A 24,342-nucleotide genomic window follows, 5' to 3' on the forward strand; every position below is an offset into this window, starting at 1 on the left:
GTACTAGCCACCCTTTGGTTCCAACAACGGCCGCTTGTCTCATTTGCAACCACGGTTTTGTTGTGCACGACACAGGGACGCAACAACTCAGCAGGCAGAGACAGCCCAGCCGGTGGAGATCTTGCGCATCACGGATAACCACACTGTGGAACTGGACGTGGAAGTGCTGCGCCGCATTCTCTTAGCCGACAATGTGAAGAACAAGCCCGTCGTGGTGATTTCGGTTGCGGGCGGCTTCCGCAAGGGCAAATCCTTCCTGCTGGACTTCTTCTTGCGGTACATGCGCAGCGGGGGTACTTCTGACTGGCTAGATGACAGCAGCCTTCGCTTGGGACGATTCTCCTGGCGTGAGGTCTGCCAGCGTGAAACTGCCGGTATTCTCATCTGGGATGACGTGTTCTTGGTGAGGATTGCACCATTTTTCATTGATTGCGTTGGATACCATCTTAATAGGACACTTTCTCAGGTGACAACTTCTCGTGGTCGAGAACTGGCAGTCGTGTTCATGTACACTCAAGGGGATTTCAACAAGGAGCCCACCTCACAAGACAGTGCTATCGTCTTCGCCCTCAGCACCATGATCAGCTCAGTGCAGGTCTACAACCTCTCCCGGAACATCCAAGACAGCGACCTTCAGCACTTGCAGCCACTAAACGAGTACGCTAGGCTGGTACAGCAGGTGGGGGAAGAAATCAGTGACGGCGGAAAGGTTGTTTGAAATACTAGTATGCGTTACTTGTTCGACACAATACTTCCGCAGGATACGGGTAAAGAGCCCTTCCAGAAGCTTCTCCTCCTGGTGAGAGACTGGACTTCCCGACAAGAAGCCGGATATGGAGAAGAAAGTGGCCGGGCTGTCTTCGATAGATGTTTGCAGAGTATAGAGAGGCAGCACAAGGAATTGCAGCATCCCCGGATGCCCATTCAGTCGTGCTTCAGAAATATTACCTGTTTCCTGCTGCCACACCCAGGACCAAAGGTATGGCTGGACGATCTGTTGCGTGGACACAAGAAATGAGTGCCCATTACAGTAAAAATGAATTCCAAATTCAGGAAAGTGACCACACACCAATAGCTATCAATATCGTTTGTGAGTGAAACTAATTAGGAAGTAAACTTCATATTTCCTATAGCTTCCATTGAGCATAGTTCGAAACCTAACAAGAATGTTTCAGTTATTGAAAGATACTCTGCAGGATTCTTACCTTACGATGACGTTGTCCATGGCACCAAGTACATTTTCGTCCCTGTGCATGGCTGACAGCCTCCTGCGCCTTAATATCACCCATGGGATTCATATGAACCATACCCGATTTCATGAGTGCCATTTAGTTAGATCCTTTTTTTTCTGCACGTCTGTTCATACTACACTACTGCTCCTAAACTCTCTGTCGAACCTGCACCCCTCACTGCGTGTTTGTACAAGTGATTAACCGCGTACTTGCAGCACAGTCGCATTTGCAGCATACATATGGTCCATATATGAAAAAAAAATGGACAGGGCTACCTGCCATTGTCATGTTTTCTACAGTATTTAGGGTAATGGCAGTCAAAGTGTCGTTCCTAAATTCCACACATGTAATAAAAACTGTGTAAAGTAGTCTTCAGCTGCAAACTAGGACTATTTCACTACAGCTTAGCTATGTTAGTTAAGCCATGGCAGCCGTTTGCCCCTTTATGCAACTTGCCTAAAGAAGTTCAAGTCAATAATTGTGAAATGACACGATTCAAAAATGAAACAGTAACAACGTAAACCAGATGGATTATGCGCATCTATTTTTGATTGCCCTTTAAACAAACCAGAATGTACCCGCAATGCAATCTTTACTTGCCGAATACATTGAAGTTATGGGTAACTCGTCCATTCTTAGCAGATAAGCTGCTTGAAACACTTCAGAAGCTTCCGTAAACGGACCATTTTAATACAAATTCTATGCTTGGTTAGTTGCTTTCGTGTCTTCTCAGTGTCGCAAGCCTGATAATTCCTGGCACAGCACTAACTGCCTGAGAAGCGAACATGTTAGTTTTATACATTTGATTACTTTGCCGGTCAGGTTCGCAAATTGCGTAAAGAGGACGAGTCCTCGATTCGACCACTTTGCAATTATGCACTTGCTCACATATTTACCGATTGGAGTACCGCCCTGTCGAGTAGACAGCAAGCCCCTCTATTTTCTTGAGGCTCGCCCGCCGTGGCCATAATAATTGTCGGCAGGAGAGGTGGTACGAATTAAGGACGATGATGATAATAAAAAGGTGGCTCGCACCGGAACGGGGGTACACGCTATAGCTCTGGCTTCACGCTCGTGGCAGGTACTGGTCGGTCGACCGTCTCTGTGGCTCCCTTTCTTCGTCGCTTCAACGATATTCTAACCTTTCCTATGGTCACAAATTTGTTCCAGTTGTTTAGAATTCGCGTCCTGAACACCAACGCCCATCACTTCGAGAATGGCTTCGTGATTCTCTCCTTGTGATTAATTTTGACGCCGAAATGATTCCATTGAAGATGCTGTTATCTTATAATATTTAGCGTTGTAGGTCACAGACACCGTACGTGTGCTGTGCGTCCACTTAAGTATCACCGCAATGATTCCATGTTCACGCAGGTAGCTACCACCCTGTCATTTGACGGCCCCCTTTCGGACGTCGCAAGTGACTTTACTGCGCACCTGCAGGACCTGGTTCCTTCTCTTCTGGCACCAGACAATCTTTTGGTTAAAAAAATCAACGGCCACGAAATTTCTTGCCAAGAACTGATTACTCACTTTCAAGTAGGAAGAACGTTGTCAATGCTTACGAATAGGCCTAACTCCGCTCCTTCTTCTCCAGGTTTATGTGAATATGTTCATGAACGGCAATCCCCCGGAACCCAAGTCCATGCTTGAGGTTCGTAATAACGCGTGTTTCGGAAGTGACGCCAAAGTAACTCGGCCTTGAAACGTTTCAGGCGACGGCAGAAGCAAGCAGCCTGGCGGCTGTGGCCACGGCCAGAGACAAGTATACGAGCGGTATGGAGCAGGTTCGTAACAATTGTATTCGTTTTACTACAATCCTCGATAAATAAGTAAAGCAATGTCTAGATAATTTGCGCATGTTCGTGGTACTCAAGAATTGGAAGAGGGAAGACCACCGTTCTTTCCTGTACCTAACTTTGAAGCGGTTAGGACGTGCTAATAAGCCACGCCTTCTACATGTGATTAGTGTTCTGCCTCAAGGTTATCCCTGTAGCATACCATGTAGTGGGTTTTGCATTAGCGTGAATCTGATTGCTGTGTACGTAAAATTTGTCAGCGCAAACTTTAATTAAGCATCACGTAGTGCGAATCATTCTTTACTTGTTGTTAGACTGAAAGTGCAAATAGTAGATCAGGTAACCGTCCAAATAAATCCAGAAGGTCACCGGATCCAGAAGGGAACCAAGATAACATCCTAGAGAGGTCATCATTAAAGTGCCTTCGGAATAGACCACCCAGTGTTGCAAAGATGCAGGTGGCCTTCGGTCCCCGCGCTGATATGCTGAGATGGGGTTACGTCCTCGCAAAATTTTTGTGGGTTTTGTTTCCCATTCCAACGAACAGAGGGACGGCGCTCACCTCGAATGGCCACAGGTCTGGGACCTTGTGTGTGTGTGTGGTTGCAAGACCGGGACACTGCCACAAGCATTTGTATATCTCGGCTCAAAGTTCTGAGGGGTGCCTCGTGTTCAGGAAAAAATTTGTTCAGACCCACAAATGTGGTCCGAACATTTATTCCTAAGCGAGGTAGCTCAACGAATCACTTTATTTGGGAATTCACGCCTCGGGGCTTGCCGCAAAAATTAACGGTTGCCCTTTTATCTCCCTCGCCGGTTGCTACTAGTGCTTACAAATATTCGTCAAAATGGTTATTCGGTTGAACCGGATCGGAGCGTTTCAGGCCTTCAATGCTGCTTATCTGAATACCGCAATTTTCAACACTGCTAATCAGTATATCCTATTCCAATATTTCAAACGCTGTAATCGGAGGTGGCAATACCCCACTCGATTGTTCGGTTCAGTTGTTTGTATGGTATCATCAGAGCAACGCAATTATTTGTTCTCTGTAAAATACGCTGTTTAATGTACAGTCCGGCCACTTTTGACGACCTCTTACTGCTAAAACAATTTCGCCGTTATGCACTTCCAATCTTCGGAATATAAAAAAGAGATTCGAATATCACAATATCCGGAACAAAACAGGTTAACAAGGAACGCTAACTGATCACTCCGGCTATCCGGTCATCTGGCTTTCAAATTCGAACAATCGGTGGATCGAATAGCTGAATAACCGGTTATGCCGTAAACCAGTTCGCTATTGCCCAACCAGCTGCCACGCCGGCGCACCGCCATCACTTGCCTTGTCTGCGACCGCTCGAGTGGCTCGCCGCCGTTCTCTCTTTGGCAGTAGTAATAACTGTTCTGTTTAACTATGGTATTGTTTACTTGTGTCTGTGGCCTGTTAGAGCTCTTTTTTTTCTGGAACGCCTGCTCACTGCCGTCGACTGTTTGGTGGCCAACGTGTGGACCGGCAATTTATCAGCTATGATTCAACGTAAAAGAGCTCTGCGTTCGTTTCACCAATTCTTCTCTCACGGCTTGCTACTGCGTGGCACAGAGGGCCGTATTTTCAACATAAACCAGATTGGACCCCCCACAGTATCGCGTATTAGTAGAATTTCCTGGACTCGTTAAAATCCAAGTTTAAATGTTCCAAGTAGCGAAGCTTGCGTACCTCTCCCATGTTCTAGCGTGGGAAAATACCTACAGTTCTGAACAGCTGGGTGTGCTTCCGAATGGTTGGTATCGGTCAGTCAATACCCATACCCGTCCTGGTATTTGCTCCGCCGATTATAAGCCGATGGTAACAACGCAGGATGCCTCTGTGCCACAAGACGCTACTGATGGATGGTCACTTGAGCCAGTACTTTTTTTTTTCAAATGTTCTTGTACTGGCTTTTCGTTCACTACCATACTCCCGACTTTCCCTGCTTATTACCCTTGCAAACCAAGCTTTTAATATCATAACCTAACCTGTGAAGAAACACTGAGAATAAACTTTTCATTGCGTAGACAGACCATGTTTCGTTTTTTTTTTAATTTGATTTTCGCGGCCATTCTTATCGAGAAAAGCAAGAAGCCGCTTCCCTCGCATCATCCTGCACATAGGCATGCTAACACCAGGTATTCCTTCACGAACTAAATTTTTGCGCTAAATAAACTCGGGCGGGTAAAAGCGCCGGTAAGGAAGCATTTGGCATTAACCATTCCATTTCTGGAAATAAGTACTTCGAGTGCCTTAAGAATCACACAAAATTGAAATCTAGGGTGACTTAACGACAGTAATTCTCGCGACATCTGACAACTGTCACACATCTCCCACTTGCTCCTCCTGCCAATCAGCGACAAACACAGGCGGCAGGCTTACACTAACAACGCGGAAATGTACGACGCCATTCAAGCCGCATAATGCACAAACAAACGAGCTGTCGACAGTGTCTCTCCAAAACTGAATTACAGTGACGTGAAAAGAGCGCGACAAAAAGAAGAAACTGCAGCGGAAGCATGGCAACTAAAGCGGTGGAAAATGGGTTAACGGGCCAGAAACACTTAACCGCTGCCACCCGCTAAAAAATGCCGCGGGGCCTAACGTTGCAACTGCCCTGAAAGGCTCCGGTGCAGAGCCAGGGCGCTGTTATCACCAATCTCCCGCTTAGCGAGGCCGTCGTGCCACACTCAACTTAGTTTTAAATTTGCCGCTCAACGTATCGTCCACTCCAGCTGCAATACTCAGAGCACAGTTCTTTTCATTGCAGAAAACTTCTGCACTAAGTTCTTCCTGATAAATGTGTGACGCAAGAAGGAAATGTGCTTCGTGTGCCATTGTTGGTGAACAAGCTTCCCGAGCAAAAACACATTATGCCGACGACAGTATCTGAAGATCCGTGAAAAAGAAACATTTTTCTGTAACACGCATATTAGTGGGGCTCCTTTGCGTTTTTTGCCGTAATACGTCGCATAACAGAAGTGCTTGTACAAGTGCGTTCAAACTTCGCATGGGGTCCATTGTAATGGTCGGTGATTTTTTTTCTTTAAACCTCTGTACCGTCTTTTGAAATTATTCATTTCATGCATTTGGTGTGAGCAGGCTTGCCTAAAAAAGACCATTTTCTCCCGTGCTGTTATACAAATCTGCGGCCTTTTTTCGCAATCATGTGCTGCTTTTAGGTAACGCCAAACCCAAATAAGAGCTCAGCTGCGATACCGAAGATTTTTTTGCCCTTTTACTTGCAGCTTTGGGTGAAGGCCTTAAGCGCCCCATTCTGCAAAGAAATTGGCTCAATTGGCACGCTGTGAAGGTGCAAGGTGGTGGTACTGCGCAGCTGTAAACGACACCCACAACGACTACCCATGCGGCGTCACTTCAATTCACACACGACACATCCGGTCACTGCTACTACCCACCACGCTATTCGCGTCCTTGTTTCACTCTTGTCAATGCCATTCGAATTTCCCGAAAACGGACACGAAAACTTCCTTGGTTGGTTGGAGGTATACTGCTTTGCAGTAAAGGCTGCCAATGTGTTGTTGTCCGGTGTGGGTGAAGGCCTTAGCGCTCCATTCTGCGAAAACCTGCCGACGTGTTGTTGTCCGGTAGCGCGAACAGGCAGCGCTCTAGAGTCAGTAAAAACGCGTTCTCCGTTCGTGTGGTATTTCAACACGGGCTTCAGGTTATGATTTACGTGCGTGACCACTGCGCACCCTCCGCACTTTGGCAATGGAACAATAATTGGTAAAACAAACGTTAGAGTAGTGCGTGCCTCAGGAGACGTCAGCGCAACGGCACATAAGTACAACAAGGCACCAAAACCACGCAGAACGTTGATTTTGCGAAAGCTTGCGCGCATGTTGCCAGTCAGCTCATTGAATTATTTTGCACCAGAAAATGAGAGGAAAATAAAGAAACAAGCACAATGACGGAGAATGCGCCTGTCGAAGTAGAATTCGCAGCATAAAACGACAAAACAAAAGCAAAAAAAGAGACGCAAATGCAACGGAAAGTAAAAAGGTTGTTCATAAGTTACATCAGGCCGCCGCCTCCAAACTGCATAAGTGACGGAAGTGCTCCAAGGAATAGTTAATTAAGAAAATGTACGACCCGATTGCGCCACATACCGACACATCTTTGTTTAGAAGCGTCCAGATTTTGCCGCAGAGTTCCGCGCTCCCGGTAAAAACCTACTGCCGTCGTTCACACCTCGCTTTGCTCATTGACTATTGGTGGTTTTCCCCAGTAGCTCTCGTCCACGTGTATTTTCTGTCGCAGCTGTGCAGCGGAGACCAGCCCCACCTTAGTCCTGCCTTGCTAGAGCGTCATCACCTGCGTCTGCGGGAGTCAGCGAAGGAGTTATTTTCAGCCTCGCAGAGGATGCCAGAGGAGGAGTCCCAACAGTACCTCGAACGGCTAACGCGGGTAGGTTTCAAAAATTTTGGCGTAGTACAGCACGTTTAATTTTTGGCCTCTAATAGAGGTTCCGTTTCTGTTTGACTTGGCCCCGCTTTTTTATGAACTGGGCTTTCCGCGGTCTTGTGCGTGATATATTTCAAGATTGCCGCCACGTGTTGACTCCACTCTTCAAGGCTTCTTTACAGAAGTCTGATTGCTCAGCAGGCACCTCTTCCTTGCTTCCTGGGATGAAAGTTCTACAAATTATCGTTAGGAATGTTTATAACCTGAAACTATGACACAATGCCGATCTAGACGTCCCTTTTTCACAAGGTAACATTTGTCATTCGTATATAATGAACGTACCTTCAGCTGCTACCGTGCCCCTTACATGCTAACTCCTGAGCGTGAGTGAATAATCCTGTCGCGGGAGTTTAATATAAGACCATGCGCTGGTCGTGGCTTAATCGTATTTAACTCATAGCATGGTGCTATGCGCCAGTTTCTGCTTCGTCGTCTCCAGAGAACAAAAAAGCGAATAAAACAGCGGGTCGCTTCATCACGTGATCCTGCAGATGAATGCCAAGCTCAAAGCATCAAAGTGCAGCTAAATCACCGTCAAGAGCAAGGCAAGTCTACCGCTTCCGATGTCGTCGAAAAAGGCCAAGCCAGGTTTGGCTGCTGAGAAGAGAATGGGTAGAACGTTGTAATTCCGTGTGAATTTTTCTAGTTTCTTAGAAACTGATCACACCCGTAGTTCGTAAATCTTCGTAGTATAATGAGAGTAGGGTTTTCTTCCCACAAAAAATGCGGTGCATGGAGGTTCAAAAAGGACTTCCTAAGTGCAATAGAATACTTCATGTATCTCAAGCAAACAAGCCAGCAGTTCCACATTCTAGTGCGCTCTAGGATAGCAGTCTTAGCTGTTGACTAACCAAATTATCAAGAAGAAACAAAATAATTATCAAACTACTTCCACATCAGTGCTTCGCATAGTCTGTCATAACGGCCATAACATCGGACACACGACTCCACATTGTCCCCGTATATGGTATGCCAACACTGCGGAAAAACCTTTCCCACAGAGTGGGCTGAACACCCATCATTCATTGCGCCATTTGCGATAATTGTCGTCGCATTGCACTGAACGCTAAAAGACACTGAAGAGTTTGCAGGCTGAATAAAAATCCTTATGGCAAAGGTGCCGCAACCTGCATATTTTGGTTGCCTTTGTGCAAAAAAGACGGCTTATTACCTGAGCTTTTTGCAGTCTATAAGCAATGAGCTCCAAATTATTTTAAATTAGAAGGCTTCGACAATATGGCCCGCATAAAGGCGTAATGGAATGCCCTTTGTGTGGTATATGAGACACTCAGAAAGGTAATCGAGGTACCTCAAATAAAGCCAAGAGCTCCAACACACGCAATTTCCCAACCACTAGAATCGACGTCTTCTGCGCCTACTAGACCCAATAGAAGTCCTAGCAGTAGACCGAGTCTTACTTCTTTCCAACATCGACCAAACATTCAATTTACTAGGTTAGTCAAAGCAATCGTTACTGCTTCCTACTAGGTACTACTCGCTCCACAGGAAGACAGAAAAACACTCAAGCCTGCACCGTTACACATCGCAATCAACTTTCGGAACTTTAAAGCTAGGCGCTGCTAGCTTTACAGTCATCAACCTATCCAAAGAACCAGCGAGTAATCTTCAATCACCCACCCGTAACTGTGGCGCGACTGCGCAATTACTCTACAACGATGGAACCGCCGTAGCTGTCGACATGAACAAATCATGCTACTGATGATTGCATCAATGCCCTTTCACTTCCCCCAAAAAACTAAAGAACTTTTCAGGATCCCCGGCCATTGCAGATGCACAGACTCATATTTCTTGTTTAGGACAAATCACTTGCGGTCACTCCAACTTAAAACCACAATACCCCCAGGATACACCAAAGTTCCCAGTCCGTCAAATAAGGAAACGTCGTTCGTAACCTCTCGAGTTCAGCTTATGTGCTTAACATGTCGCCGTTCTCACATGCCTATCTACTGGCCATAAAGCCTTATCAAGAAAGTATTAGGAGCCCCACTGTTCCGCAGAACCATCGTTGTTATTTTTGTAGTACCTGCTGACCGGTACAGAAAATGGCAGTCACTGAAAAGGTAAATAAAACCACATTCAGTACATATGGTATTTCAACCCGGGTCCCCGGAGTTGCAGCGCAAAGCGTCACCACCCAATTATCACCGCACGTTAGCAGCATTAGGGCAGAAGATAGAATACGCAAACGTGGGGCACAGGAGTAGAACAGGAGCGCCCCAGCCACTTTGAACTCATATCCTGGAGAAATTATGGAGTGTGTTAAAAGTATTCTTGTTGTCTGCATGTTTCAGTAGCAAAAATGAAATGTTTAAGTGAATTTTTGAACGAAAATAAGCAATCTGCGCACCGCTCAACGTGTACAATGTGAATATAAAACGTAGAATCTCCAGGTTTACGCGCATACTAAAAAAACGCTTGTTTCAGTTTTATGAAACTTTGCACAGATATTTTGCTGTAAATTTACTTGCGTGGGTCATTAAACTCTCCCTTTATTTTGATCACAGAAGAGCATAAAGAGCCTATCATCACCTTCTCAATCACCATTTGTAGGGCTTTACAAAAGCTTCACTGGGTACCCGCGTTCGCAAGGAGGGATGGCGACCAATTTTTCTCTGTGTGCATGTGCCTATCGTTTTGTTTTTCTTGTAGGAGTTGCAAAATAAGACGCTCAGTTTAAAAGATCCCAGATCTTGGCCTATTAAATTCCGTCCTTGTAACTTTTTCCTCGGGTCTTTGCTGTTCTGAACGAGACGTGATTACGTTGCTCGCAGTTTTCACTGTTCTTCGGTATTTTTATCTCGCGATTTGTAAAGCGTTTTGTGTTAGTGTCATTTTTTTGTGGGACGCCTGCATAATAGCTGAAGGGCTGAGTGGGTTCGTGTCATCCAGGCGATTTCAACTTGCATTCTCGTCCCTTGGGCTAGGTATGAGATCGATAGCGCATGGGTGATCGTTTTTGCGGATCAGAAATGTAGTGGTCTTTCCTACCTAATTGCGGAAAAATAATGTAGCTGTCTTAATATGACACACACAGTAACCAAATCGTTTTAGTACAAATGTAAAATTTATATAGTTAAGATATTCCATATTCAGGTACAATAGCTGGGCAAATCAAGCTGGTTGGTAGTTGGCGCAACTTAATGCAGCCTTTCATCTTTCCCAGCTGGAGGAGGGGAGTTGAAGGCTGATGGCTAGGGCAAAGAGACAGGACTAAAGAATACTCATGCCGCGTTGCTATCAGTGTCTAAATGTTGTGCTGTGGCAGTACTTCTTCTTATTATTATATCATTTTAAACTAGAGCGCTCTCCGTTCAGTCGGGCAGCCAATTGAGCACGGAATTTTATTTTCAATCACAAGGTGGTCATTGTGGATGAAGTTTAGATCTATGCCCCTTTGCGTTGAATACACACAAGAGCATCATTCCCATCCCGCCACAGGCTCAGTTAACCATACCTCAGTTATAATGGCATCGCTCTGGCATCCGCACAAACCGATGTTTGCCCCATTATACCCCATTCTCCTGTGTTTAAGGTATTAAAACTACTAATAGTGCTTGTTCATTTCTGCTGGTGGTCCCACCTGTTCCAACAGGTGGCACCTCTGGGACTAATATTTCGGAAAGTTCGCGCCCAAACAATCTTTGGCCTTAAAGGAGCCATGAAGAGAAAACACAAGTTTGGTTCATTCAAAAGATTGCCTCGTTAGAATCATACTGACACCACTTTTAACGTAAACTTCGCTCAAATAAGCCACATACTTTGGAAAAAAGGGAATGGCCATGCGACCCACTAGCTCATTTCCCGCAACAGAACCTATGATGTCATAACAGACAGCTCTGCGATTGGCGGAGGGCGGCAAAAGCAAAAGAAAATTAGGCAGTGTATAAGCCTGCCGACCGAGCTATTTGCCTTAAATTTAGGGCACATTCTTTTTAAAGCCGTAAGAATGGTGCTAAGTGTAAGTTACGAAAGCACATGTAAACATAGAAGTACCGCTGCGTACTGCTGTTGTTGGTACTGCGCGCACTATTCTTGTTTAGCTGCACAGGACTGCGGGGCTTCGGGGTTGTCTCAGACGACACTGGCCGATTGATTGACGCGACGGTGTCTTACGTGAGCATATTTGTCGAGCGAGCATTATGTTTCACGAAACGATTTTCTCCCAGAACAAAAAAAAGGCAGAAAACGACACGCCACGGTATGGTGGCGCCATCTACGTTCAGCAACGTAAACAAACGCGCGAATACCTCGATACCAACTCTGCCGTACAGGGTAGAGACACCCTTTGAACGGTCTCGTGCCTCTGCGATTGGGTCAACGTGCTCGGCGCGTTGTTTGTTTCATTTGAGACGCAACCCAGCAACGCAAAACAAATCAGTTGATTCAAACTTCGCCAGTTAGCCGCGTTGCGGCGATACTTTTAGCGCTATTTTGATACAATGACTTGCTTCGGTGGTGAGCGAGCGATCCAAAATGGCGGCCCCAGCGCGTATGTGTCTCCACCCTGTACGGCGGATCGCGAATCAAGGGATCCTAGGCTGCAGAACGGTCTGTGATGTCATTGCAGCTACGAAAACACACGATTTAGCGGGAAAATCAATTTTAACATAAACTGATAGAATTTTAACATAAACTGATTAATCTCTCAGTGAATAAAGCAGCGTTTGCATTCGAACAAGCGCTGGGGGCACTACAAAACACGAAATCTTTCGAATAACACAAACTTGTATTTTGTCTTGATGGCTCCTTTATGGAGATACTGAAGGCAAAACCGAAGTCGGTTTGGCCATAGATTGACCTCCGCAGAAAACCAATATACCAGTGTCTGGGTCAGTACATCAAAAATAATCACGTAAATGTTAAAACAATGAACCTGTCAGCCGCCCAGCAGATTAGCCGTAAACGGCGACTGAGCGGGTGTGCCAAGAGTCACGCGACGAACAACAGAACGAGAACCGCGCACACAAGCTATCAAACATATAAAATCTTTCTTTGCAGGTCCATTTTCGTAATTCATAAACAATTATAGATGTACAGGTGTAGGTGTAATTCAAGCCGTACCGACATTCGCAGTCTGCAAGGACGCGGCGCCGGTGCCGGTTACGGTGGTTATTGCAGGTTCGACCAAGTCATATGCCTGTTGTCTCCTTATTTACATCATGGCGGCAAGTAGCGCGTCGGCCTCCGAGGGTTCCGCTCTTCTGTGGACAGTAATTTGCGTCTGGTAAAACACGTTTTGTGCTCCCTCAAGTAGCGCTCTCTGCTGGAAGGAAGTTTCGCGCCCAGGATGGCAGCCGAAGATGGGTGTGTGTTGTGGTCGCGTCCGCTTCGCAGTGAAATTTGTTGGATTGCTTCTGGGAATTGACGGTGCTTACTGTGTTGGAATTATCCCTAGCAGCGATTCAACCCTGCACTGGGTATGTATTGTCTTGAAGTTGAATAAAACGTGTGCGTCAAACTGGGCTTTTTGATTCACGTCATTGTGTATCGGTATGCTTCCACTACTGTGCGTACTTAGGTAAAGCTATACTATTACTATCATGTTATGCCCGTTTTTATTCCATACTGGCACCACGGTGTTTCTTAGTAGGGGCTGGGGCACTCGCAAAAGCTCTAGGCACACTTCATGCAGATGGGCTAATAGGCAACTCCCTTGGCAAAGCATTCGATAGACCGCGAAATACGCGCTGCCCTCTAGCGTTGCCTGTAATCGCTACCAACGCTGTTACAAGTAAAATAACAGGTTGCGCCACGTTTCAATCCGAGTGCATCGAAGCGATTATCCCCGGCTATCCATAACGAGAATGCAAATCGTCGTTCTCGCTGCAGTTTCGATGTCCGCTAGACGTTTTGTAGTTAAATTAAAAGGCCGCGCGTCACATTCACAATATTTAACTATGATATAACATCCCATGCGGCACCAAAGTTGACGCACACAGAGTGGCAGGTAACACACATGTGGGGCCGGCAAGTTGTTTTGTCGTATGCGCCGAGTGCGTGACCAGTGGCTTGTGGCCGCGATGGTTCGTTCAGTAGGTTTTAATTTTCCTGCTAGACCCCACCGCTGCCTCACTCGCTTCCAGCAAGCGTTGACGTAAGCCGAAACGGAATGAAATGGCGCGAGTAATAAAATGCGTTTTACAATTGGTAATTTCTCGACAATTAAAGCATCCTTCGCTGCCGAATAAACGCTGAGAGGGTTTGGCTCCAGGGCAGTTTAATTTACGAATTTGCGCGTGGTACATTGGGTTGGTTAATTGCGTTGTAAGGAGGAGGACGCATTGCTTTACGGGATGGTCTTCCGGGCGGTAATGTGTGTTGTCCCTCCTCACATGTTTCAGGAAATTGACCGGGCGTATGCGAGCTTTGCAAAGCGCAACAAGAGGAAGATGATCTTCGCTGCGGTACGAACACCAGCGACCATCAGCATCATGATGCTGGCCTTCTACCCAGTGTCATGCGCTTCCGCCCTGCTTGGTGTTCCTGTGTTGGCCACCTTAAGCAACCTGCTCATGGTGCTGTCCCTCATAACCCTGTGCTTATGGTGCTACATCCGCTACAGCGGCAAAATGCGGGAAGTCGGAGGCCAAATCGACGCCATCGCCACCATCATCTGGACCAATGTAAGGGTTGACGGTGGGCCCTTCCTCTCCTTTGACTTAAAGGAGCCATGAAGAGAAAATACAACTTCGTTTAATTTGAAAGAACTAGGATTCAGCTCCATTACAGCCACAAAAGATGTTTTTTTAACGAAGAAAAGCAAGAAGTCTTAAAAACTTTCAAATTTTGCGCCACAGTCACGTGTTATGAGCAAGACTGACGTCATACGGGCCATCAATAAAGCGTAGTTTTCAGTGCGTTAACTGCACGGTAGCATTCAAGTGATGCGGTCAAATGGAACTAGAGGCCCCATTGCATACGTCCAGTCATGTGTCGTCGCGACAGGTCAGTTAGGCGGCCGCCAATCGCACAAACAAGGTCCTGTGACGTCATAGAAAAGTTGTGGGAAATCGGCTAGGGGGTCGCGACTGCTTCACAGGTTTTCTTTAATATCTCCGTTATTTGTTCGAAGATTGCGATGATATTGGTATCATTGTTATCGGGACTAAGCAGTCTTTCTGATAAACCCAACTTGTACTTTGTCTTCATGGCTCCCTTAAAGTATGACCTGCGCTGGGCTTCGGGCAAAACATCACTTTAAATGGACGTGTGGTAATCATGGCGGATTGTACATTATGCCTCCCGGTCTGAGCTACTTTTTATTGGCAGAAGTATTGGTAGTTAGTAGCTGAAAAGACGTCAAACACTGTGCAGAAAGACAAGTAGTATAAGCAAAGCACCACTGGAAACTGGGAAGTTTAGCCATTAACACAAAAGTATGAATGCCTAATGCAGAAAAGAAATGCAGAAAGCCGCAACACTATATGTGGTACTGGCCACTTTCTCAATTATTCTTCAACTATTGAGGCTGTGCTTCAGTAGCGGAGACCCTTTAACCACGTAATTGGGACAAGTCGTGGGGGTATAAACACAAAGCAATCGGTCTTGAAATTGGCGCCGGAATGAATAGGGTTTCTTATATGAAGGTACCATGTTTTATAGCGCTTCAGGAACGTGTCATGCTTTATCACAAGCGAAATGATTAGAGTAACCAACAATTAAGTCGTAAGAATAAATGAAATGATGGTGCTAGTTATTGATAGCCGCATATTTACCCAGTCAGAAAAATTACCGTAACTTGCATTTATCGGAATCACTGTATTGGTAAAGGTGTAGGGAATTGGTGTAGTGAAGGCATGTACTGAGGTCAACGTAAATAATTTGAACATGGAATTCCAGCAGTAGAAATGATGCGAGTTAATGTACCTTCAACTCGCCGTTCTCGCTGCTTGCGATGGATAGCGGGCATTTGCCGGCCTAGCGCGTGGCGTCACAGAAACCATGTGGGCCACACGTACTACCCAAAACGCAATGTCTTTTTTTAAGGTTTATTCGTCCCAAGCTAGCCAAGGGAGAAATTGTGAATCTGTGTTTTAATTAGGAATGTCTTGGAAAAAATTCCACTCGCGCTGTTCAGGCTTTCGCTAGAGGCAAGAAACGACCTACAGACGCGTAATATCTGCAGCAGATGTAGGTTAAGGTGGGACAACCACAACTGAAAGTGAAAAGGCGCGTAAAAAGCCAGTCAAATAAAAACGTGGCAGTCACAGCTCCCCGCGTAAGGTAAGCCGCAACGTCAGTGGCACGTATGTTCAAGTGTGTGTGTGTTCGAATAAGGTCTTTTACGCCATTTCGTTGCAGAAATCACTGGAAATCATTAAAACGCATAAGATGGCCAACGCAATGCCCACGCAACTTGAGTAGCGTTTTCCTTTGTAAATATATGTTGCTTCACACGTTTCTTCTGCAAGGGTGCACATCGGCTGCGGACGTCGCCTGTGGACATGTCATAGGGAGTGAAGAAAATTCCTCAGGCATTGTATCCATCTGAACGTTTTTAAAAGCACGTTTGAACTTTTTTCGCTGCGTAAATCGGAAATTTTGTTCACTCTGACTTTCCGTCAGCTTGTCATTCGAATCAGTCAGAAGTATTACTGAATATCCTTGTCAGTATAGTGGGTTACTGGCGCGCTTTGGTGGTAATAGATTAGCGACATCAAGCGAAGTGCCAAGTATGAAAGGGGGGGGGGGGGGTAGGGAATTGAGATGTTTAGAGACAGGGTGATGGGGAATTGGGAAGGAGAAGGTAGAAAAAAAATAATTGGGGCAGAACAAATTTCGGAGGACTGACAACGGAGTGAAGTAGATATGAAGGAGCGCGATCAGAAAAGCAGGGACATTAGGAAAACGGGAAGCGGGAATGGTAAAGCGAACTGACAATTTTTATAGTATTAAGGGTGTTAGAAATGGAGACGACTGCACCTCGATGAGGAATGGTAGTCTTTATGTCAACTGGAATAGACTGAGAAAAACGGAGCGAGGATGCAGAGGAGGATTTGTGGTGGGTTTGGAGCCGAAAAAAGAAGGGGACGAAGATTTAAAACTACTCTTAAAAGGAGATGGAGGAGATCTTACATAGAAGGTGCGTCTAAACCGCCACTGTCTTTCGAACTTGTACGCAGCAAAGCAACAATATACGAAGGAAGCACAATATCCTTATGAATTGCATTTTTTAGATATTGGAGCTAAAGCTGGTATTTTTATTATTCTAAAAAAAACTTTCATAAAAACACGAGCTGCAATGCAGTTTTCTCAAACTTTAAGGTGCGTGTTTCACCCTACTGACATGACACCGCGTTCTTATTGCTGCAATAAAAAAGTGATGGGCACAAGGTCTTCAAGACCTTTGTGTAGAAGGTGCGGAGAGGCCCTATCCGTAGTTCACATACTCATTCAATGCAAGGCAATCGACTCAGCACGACACAAACACTTCAGACAACTCTACAGACAACACATTCCGCTACACCCATCGTTGTTTCTGCGTGACGATGCCATGGTTTCTGTGAAACGCGTATGTAAGTATTTGTCATACGTTAAGTTTTTAAACCTCATTTCCTATCATGCATAATCAACTGTGGCCCTGTACACCAGCCATCACCTTTATCTTTATTGATTTTACTATGTCTGGTTTACACGTTTTTATACCAACCTTTTTGTCGTAATCACTTCTCTTCAACCATAACTTCTTCTCTGGTGCTCTTTGCCCTCGTTGGCCCTGGGCCATTAAACACCAACCATCAACATAAAAAAAGTGATGGGCACTGGCGTTGCTTGCAGGTACTCAAGCCCCTGTGCAAGACCGTAATACAAGACCGTAAGGCAAGCCAACCCCTGCGCCGCCGGTGATGGAACAAGCGCCTATTGAAGCAACCGGCTCAGTTTAGACTGAGTAATCAAGTGCGGGCTGATTAACCAAGTGCATTTTTTTATGTTTTCTCTGTCTGCTTCTTCCCTGTCTCTCTCTCTCTCCTTTCTCCCTTTCTCAATATTTCTCTTTTTCCGCACTACGTCTCTGTGGAAGAATAAAAGAAACGCTAGATGCATTTTTCTGCGATTCACCGTGCCTGTATACGCTTCTATGTGAGCAAAGGAGCTTGCTAGCCTGGCTGGTTGGCGTCGACTAGCTTGTCGAAATGGCTGGCATAAGGTGTACCCGGCTCACCTAGTTCTACCCTTAATTACGTTGTCTGGTATAGCCTTGGGGATAGGGCAGGGTCAATAATTTGTATCAGAAAGTCCCGTCTGAGTTCAAAGCAAATTTCAACTCTTCTTGAAGTCTATTCAAAAATATATATATCGGAAAATTATCTGACGGCTCACGCTACAAACTAGCCCACAACACGTTCATGCTGCCTCGTCCTCCTCAGATCAATATTTCCGCAACTTTGAAGAAAGAGAGCGAGAAAACGTTTATTGAAACAACAGGGATGGGGTAGGGGAGAAAAAGAGTTAGGAGCTGTGGGCGGCCATCCTATTCCGGTAGGCCGCGTGCCGCGGCTGCCATCCTCGCCCGAGAGATCAGGGCCTCCTGGTCTTCGAGCTTTTGAGGTACACAAATTGAAATCCAGATGCCATCAAGCTCTCTTTGCCCTTCTAATTCCCCGTAATCGCATCTTTGCTTAACGTTTTATTTCATTTCCAATCCAAGCACCATTGTTGCACCGTACAAACCTACTAACGTGCGTCCCTATAAAGGGTTAATTTACAAGCCCACTTGTATTCAGCGGAGGTGCATTTGCGGTTCTCAGTAGAATTTAATCTTAAAAGGCAAAAAAACTTAACAGACACTTTTGGGAGCTTTCTACAGCGTTGTGTACATATATTCACTGCATATCACGCGCTTTCAAGCACCCTTTGCATTGCCCCTCGTACTTTTATACACACATTGTTGGTGTTTTTTTTTTTTTCGAGGCAAAATTGAGTAGCTTTAATAGTGCAATAAAACACACAGAGGTGGAGAGGATCTCCGTGATGCCTACCGCGCTTACAGCGTCAATAGAATAGACACGTCTGATACGCCTTTTGTGGATGTAAAGATATTCATTGTGCGCTTCCGAAAATTTCGAGGTAGCCCATTTCCTATTCGGTGACGCGATTTTGGGGGGGAACCCAGGCCCCCGCGTAGACTAATCAAACACTACTTTAACCGTTAACGCAGTGTTAGCTTCAAGAAGTCTGCGAAAACAACCACGGAATTTCCGTATGGCCTAAAATAGCCGCATCTCTTCCCGGAGTCCCATTCACCGCTGTTGGCGTAAAACACTAGAAAAACTTCAATACACAGAAACAAATCATAGTGCTTACGGGGCGGCCATGACTTCAGTGGTAGCTGCCATCAAGCTCATCCCTCAAGCTGTCCCTTTTCTGATGCCTCTACTTCTATATAGGTGCAAGAAACTCGCAAACTCCTTTAATAGACTACGCCGTCTGGGTTCCTGCCTAATGAAAGCCCCCGCGAGAACAAGAACAGGTCTCATTCTTAACACTTACGAAAACGGGGCATACACCGCAGACATCACACGGAGCTGGTTCAAGGGAGCCACGTCCGCTACATCAGAACACACGTGCAGCTTCTCTACGGCACAACCACTGCTCGACCTTTGTCATTTAAAGGGACCCTGCAACACTCTTTGAGCAGTGCAAGTAAACCTGCGCGACGTTTAGATTACACTGCCGGGAATACCTGAGCCAAATATTACACGTGCACGGGAAGCGGTGAGCGCGCAAATCGATGTGAAAGACGCGGAAAAGCCAACCGCTCTCTCTTCAGTTGTCCTCATTATGCATGGCCTAAGGGACGTCACATAGGCCATGGCTGCCCGATCGGCTGTCACTGGTCAACTTCGCTGCTAGATTCTCCCATTTCCGTCGTCGTCATCGCTGCGTACTAACCTCTTTTATGCCTGAACCTGTAGGCACAGTATTGCCGTTTCTTTTGTGTTTTGAGTGCGCTCGGAGTTTGAATGATGAGCTCAATACTTCCCTTTCAACGCGACCACTCGACTACAAACGTTTATTGCTTCAAAAACGCCCCACCAGCCCGAGCGCGCACTTGCGAGCAGGCACCCATGCCTGCTTTTTTGTGGCACCAGACCGGAAATAGGCCCCTCCGCGTTGCGGAGAAAAGGAGAAAACTACCCGGCATGTGATATATCGAAGGCCGCCGAAGAGAACGCCGCGAGCCGCTCCCCTCTCCGGGAGAGAGCGCGCAGCTTTCGTCGCGTTGCCCGCGGTTGAGTTGAGAGGGAACGATTATGCGCGATTTCTCATCGCGCGTAGTTTCGTTAATTGTGAACGGATTTTCATAATTCTTGCGGGAGGAGATTTCTGGGACAATATACTTTATCCCAAAATACATTACTAGTAGTCGATGGCAAGTGTTGCAGGGTCCCTTTAATATGGCAGTGCACAAGCGTCAGGAATATTAGGGCTGCCTTACAGGATTAGTATGAGGCAAGCGTGAAAAACAACCCAAAATAGCTTTCAGGGCTGAAGGCGCAAGGACGTACCACCCAACTATTCTCCACATACATCCATTCCCGCTGGACTCCCCGCATCCTCATTGAGTCAGCACAATCAATCAATCTCATTTAATAATCTCGAACTCTGCCACATCACCACCAAACCTTTTCCTCCACGTTCTCGTAGGACACCCTCAAGATTCCTTCCGGAGCAGCGGCAATAATCTTCGCGCCAAGATAAAACGCAGATCGTCTTTTGCGTTGCCCTGTGGTAACGACGCGTCGACCCGGGATTAGGCGTTAGGTCGGTAGGAAAGCTGCCTGGTGCGGCTTGAGCCGGAAGAAGTGGGCGTACGAGCATAACCGTTGTACCGATCTCAGATGAAGCGGAATTATTTCACAGGTAACCTCGCGCAGAAGGCCATGATTGCCACGGCGGACTACAGCAGTTCGCGCACAGGCCGGCGCGATGTATAGGGGTCCTACGGAACACCACGGCCCCAGGGAAGAATTGGCCGTAGCAATGATGGCTACTATGAAAACATGGTGGCAGATTTGTAAATAAGTCAGCCGAGTCTGGAAACCTTGATGAGCGCAACAGCATGGGCCCCTCTGTGGCGATTTTATTCATTGAGTGAAGCAGCAGTAAAGAGGGCAAGAGTGCCCAGGGATATGTTGGGTTTTGGCTAGTAAAAAAATAGAATTCACAGTCATCGGCGGTCCCCAATGAAGGGGGATATTAGGCAAACGGGACTTATGTTAGCAGCTTGTCTCAATTGTCTGTCTTAATAGTCGGATGAAGCTTGCGCGGAATGAACGTTTGTAATGGTTTAATCCGAATGCTCGGTGGGGCCGTTTATCTGGGAGCAATTTGCGGTCATCGATGCTCTTGTGTTTTGGGCAGCACAAGCGCACCACATCTTTAAACACTTTGGAAAGAAAACATGAGCCATAGTTCGGTAAGGGTTGTCGAGAAATAGCACCGGGAAAACCAACGTCGTCCGGCAAAAAGCGCAACGTCAGTACCGCTTCTTGTTGAGGAGGTTCGCATATTTGTACAGCGATATCGCTCAGTCGTGGATACAGCGACCCACTTAAACACAGGAGTTGAAGTCTAAGCCCAAGCAGGAAAAACATTCACAGGGAATCTCCTTTGGATGTAGGAGGCCATCCGGAAGGAGGTTCGCAGTTTTTACCCATCGGCTTTATCCCAAGCAGTGGCGTAACGGCTGTCGTGCAAAGACCTGGCCAAAAAAAAACCGGCGCTGGAGGCGGTTATAAGTGCGCGCGACGCCAACGGTACCGACGGTTGAGTGGTCGTGAGGTTCGTCAAGAGACGTTGCAGCCGCCCAGGCATCAGTGTTCAAGCTGCAGTGACTTTGCCGTCATCTTAACTATTAAGACGTTGGCGAATCACTTGCTCGAATCAGCATTCTTGTTTACGGAGCCCGGAGTATTCCTGGGAAATGCATCGGCTTGTCGAACCATTTAAAGTCCGTGATCATGTCAGGTATCCGTCGTTATGAATGTACGGGATGGACACACCAATTCATGTCAAAGCGCGGGACAACAGCATTTTCTTTTTACCAAGATGGCGCCTCAGTGTCTTCCAGAAAAGTTCCTATGATTGTACCTCGCGCCGATTACATTCTTTAGATTTGGTCTCAGATTACCCACAAGCCGCGCCCTAGGTAGAAGTTAAACGGCGGCAAACATCCGTTTCTGGTCAAAACTCCCTAAGGCGCACCGACCACGCCCGGACCAGCTAGCCGCTTTTTCCTATCGCGGCACTGCTGGCGCTGCCATCAACGGTGCTAGCAGACTCAAAAAAGCCGCCCGCATCTTCCCACGGGGGGAACTCGAGTAAATGCGTCGCATCTACTCGAGTCAAGCAAAGCGTCACGTCAAGCGAAAGCCAAGCAAAGACGTCCTTGACTGAATTCCGAACGCGCGCACCGCCGCTTATATACGTTGAGGGGACTGCGTAAGCCGGTCCCAGTCGACGACGTTGGCGTACTTGTAAAGCGGCGTGGACTCTAGGTGTTTGAGCCAAGCGCGGATGTTGCTTCGCCGGAGAACGGCACACCGGTTATATGCGCCGCGCGCCCGAAGGAGAGGAAACCGCGAAAGAAAGAGTACTGCACATGCGCCGGCCCCAGCGCGTCTGCCGCGGCTATGACGCAACGTGCCGCGGCTATGACGCAACACAATCCAACACAATCCACTTTAATCCAATCCAATCCAATCCAAATCCAATCCAATCCAAGCCTAGCCTATCCAATCCAAGCCAATCCAATCGAATCCAATCCAATGCCCCTCGCGAGAGAGTGTTCGCTATCGCCTTGACTCGACGGGCATGCGCAGTGAGCGTGCGGACTACGACTACGGACGTCAACGCGGGTGACATCGTGAGTTACTGAAATGCTCTGCATTTAAAACTGCTGCGTGACGGAAGTTTTGATGTCACTATTAGCTTTGCGTTACTTAAAACTTTCTGTGGCCTCGTAGATTTTGTAGATAAGGTGTTTCACTTCACGTCAGAACTTTGAGGATAGCTACTTCTGAAACAGTTAAGTTTAGGCTTGCAAAGCCGTATTGCTTCATGGAGAACGCTTGTGATGGCATCGAACGCTTATTTGCATCAACGATAATAAGAACGCTGGAATATTGATGATACGGAAAAACCAAAAACATTCATAATGGCCGCCTCTAGAAAACAGGAGTTTTTCGCAATCCTGATAGTTCCTCTGATGACAAAGAATAGTAATGGGAAAAGGAAGGAAACATACAAGCACCAGGCGAGATGACCAACATGGCGGGATATGCCAAAAACAAGCCAGAACGACAAGATGGTCTAAGCATGTAGTGAATTTGGTACAACTTAGGTGGGAACAAAACACTATGGCATCTTTTATTTCCACATTAAGGCCGTACAAAAGGAGACAGACAAAGTGCCCACAAGAGATCACCGTAATGGTGAGTCTTAGCACTAACCACTCAGTTGCCTTACACCGCCCTCTTGGACTGTCCTCCTTAATTCGCCATGGTGTTTGGCGGCCGCCGGGCTCGGGCATTCATCGCAGACTTGCACAGTACCAGGAGCTTCAGCAGCTGAAAGGAACGCCAACCCCCACCGCTTTGGTATTACCGCAGAAGATACATGGTGTGCTACACATCACAAGTATGTAGCACGCGTGTTAAGGGACCACGAAGACACCATACACATTTGGTTCAGTCAAATCTCTGTCATGAAAAAATAAACAATGCATAATTTTTGCCAACTACTCATTCACACGATATCCAGTAAGTTACGTCATCTGCCCGTATGGAGGGATTGCCTAATTTTGTTAAAAATGACCCCACCGTTCACAAAGGCGACATGCCATCTATCTCTCCGAGACACTTGTAACACGGCAACGACGCCAACATTATACTCTGAGCGTAGGCAGCAATTATCAAAATCAGCACTTCAATCTTGAATGAGCAATTTTATCATTACAATATTGGAAGTTCGATTAACTGTAGATATCCGACTCTAAGTAGACTTCATACTCAAGTTAAGGTTCATTCTCTGGATCTAGCGCACAACCCGCGGCCACACACCAAAACGCAGCACAAAGTTTTCCTAGGCTTAGTTCCTTCTCAACTGCGTTTGTTGACATTTAGCTAACGTACTGTCCGTTGTTACCAGCATCTAACCGGGCGTTATAAGAGAATTAGCAACATTTTAGTGGAGTATTTGGGCATTACTTTGATGTAGTATTTGATACCTCACACTTGCAACGCGTCAAAGGCTCATCAGGGCTTCTAACTGGAAAATAAACGATCCCGTGCGTGCGGTCTCACGCGAGAACAGCGCACGCTACTTGTGGCAGCGCGAACATATGCTCCGTCATTGCGCCCGTTTTACGCATGATCTTTATATCTTCGCTACAGCTACGGCATGCAGTATGCTTCGTGCTACGAGGCAATTGTATGTTTTACATATTTTGCACTTCGCACGCGTTTAAATTCGTCTATTTCAGAAGATTTTAAATATACTTGTACAACAATTCCTTCGATTTTAGAGAACCCTCGCGAATTGCGTATGTTCTCGTAAAGAGTCCACAAGGCAGGGTAATCTCATGGGCGTGTCCGTGCAGGATGCCCCAGGCTCACATTACACTATTTAGGGATACTAGTGTCGCATTTTTGGTTTCTTCTCGAGTGCTCTGATACCGTTGTTACGGTGTTTGTGAAGTATGCCTACTAGGTGTTTTTCAAGTATTCTGGTTTCATTTTTTATCTGCGGACACGTCCAGCCACGGGTCCACGC

General features: G+C 46.5%; 2 protein-coding genes across 5 annotated transcripts in view; one reads left to right on the forward strand and one right to left on the reverse strand.

The window, feature by feature from the left end:
• The window catches only part of LOC144142310 (uncharacterized), a 58,505-nt gene extending 40,885 nt beyond the window's left edge, over nucleotides 1-17,620 (forward strand). For 2 of the 3 annotated variants that reach the window (XM_077673712.1, XM_077673713.1), the window contains exons 11-19: nucleotides 76-403; nucleotides 467-679; nucleotides 761-979; nucleotides 2,607-2,771; nucleotides 2,830-2,886; nucleotides 2,948-3,019; nucleotides 7,342-7,488; nucleotides 13,908-14,189; nucleotides 17,344-17,620. In XM_077673712.1, the coding sequence (XP_077529838.1) occupies nucleotides 76-403; nucleotides 467-679; nucleotides 761-979; nucleotides 2,607-2,771; nucleotides 2,830-2,886; nucleotides 2,948-3,019; nucleotides 7,342-7,488; nucleotides 13,908-14,189; nucleotides 17,344-17,412 (1,552 nt within the window). In that variant the 3' untranslated portion in view covers nucleotides 17,413-17,620. The remainder of the gene's footprint in view (nucleotides 1-75; nucleotides 404-466; nucleotides 680-760; nucleotides 980-2,606; nucleotides 2,772-2,829; nucleotides 2,887-2,947; nucleotides 3,020-7,341; nucleotides 7,489-13,907; nucleotides 14,190-17,343) is intronic. The other variant, XM_077673714.1, reaches the window with a different exon arrangement.
• A 5,288-nt stretch (nucleotides 17,621-22,908) lies between these two features.
• LOC144142315 (atlastin-like) overlaps nucleotides 22,909-24,342 on the reverse strand; it is a 28,289-nt gene continuing 26,855 nt past the window's right edge. For both annotated transcript variants that reach the window (XM_077673725.1, XM_077673724.1), the window contains exon 7: nucleotides 22,909-23,138. In XM_077673725.1, coding sequence (XP_077529851.1) covers nucleotides 23,061-23,138 — 78 coding nt within the window. In that variant the 3' untranslated portion in view covers nucleotides 22,909-23,060. The remainder of the gene's footprint in view (nucleotides 23,139-24,342) is intronic.

The sequence above is a fragment of the Haemaphysalis longicornis genome, unplaced genomic scaffold (genome assembly GCF_048455015.1).
Source record: "Haemaphysalis longicornis isolate Haplotype H1 unplaced genomic scaffold, Haemaphysalis longicornis Haplotype H1 scaffold_6, whole genome shotgun sequence".
Taxonomy (NCBI): Eukaryota; Metazoa; Arthropoda; class Arachnida; order Ixodida; family Ixodidae; genus Haemaphysalis; species Haemaphysalis longicornis.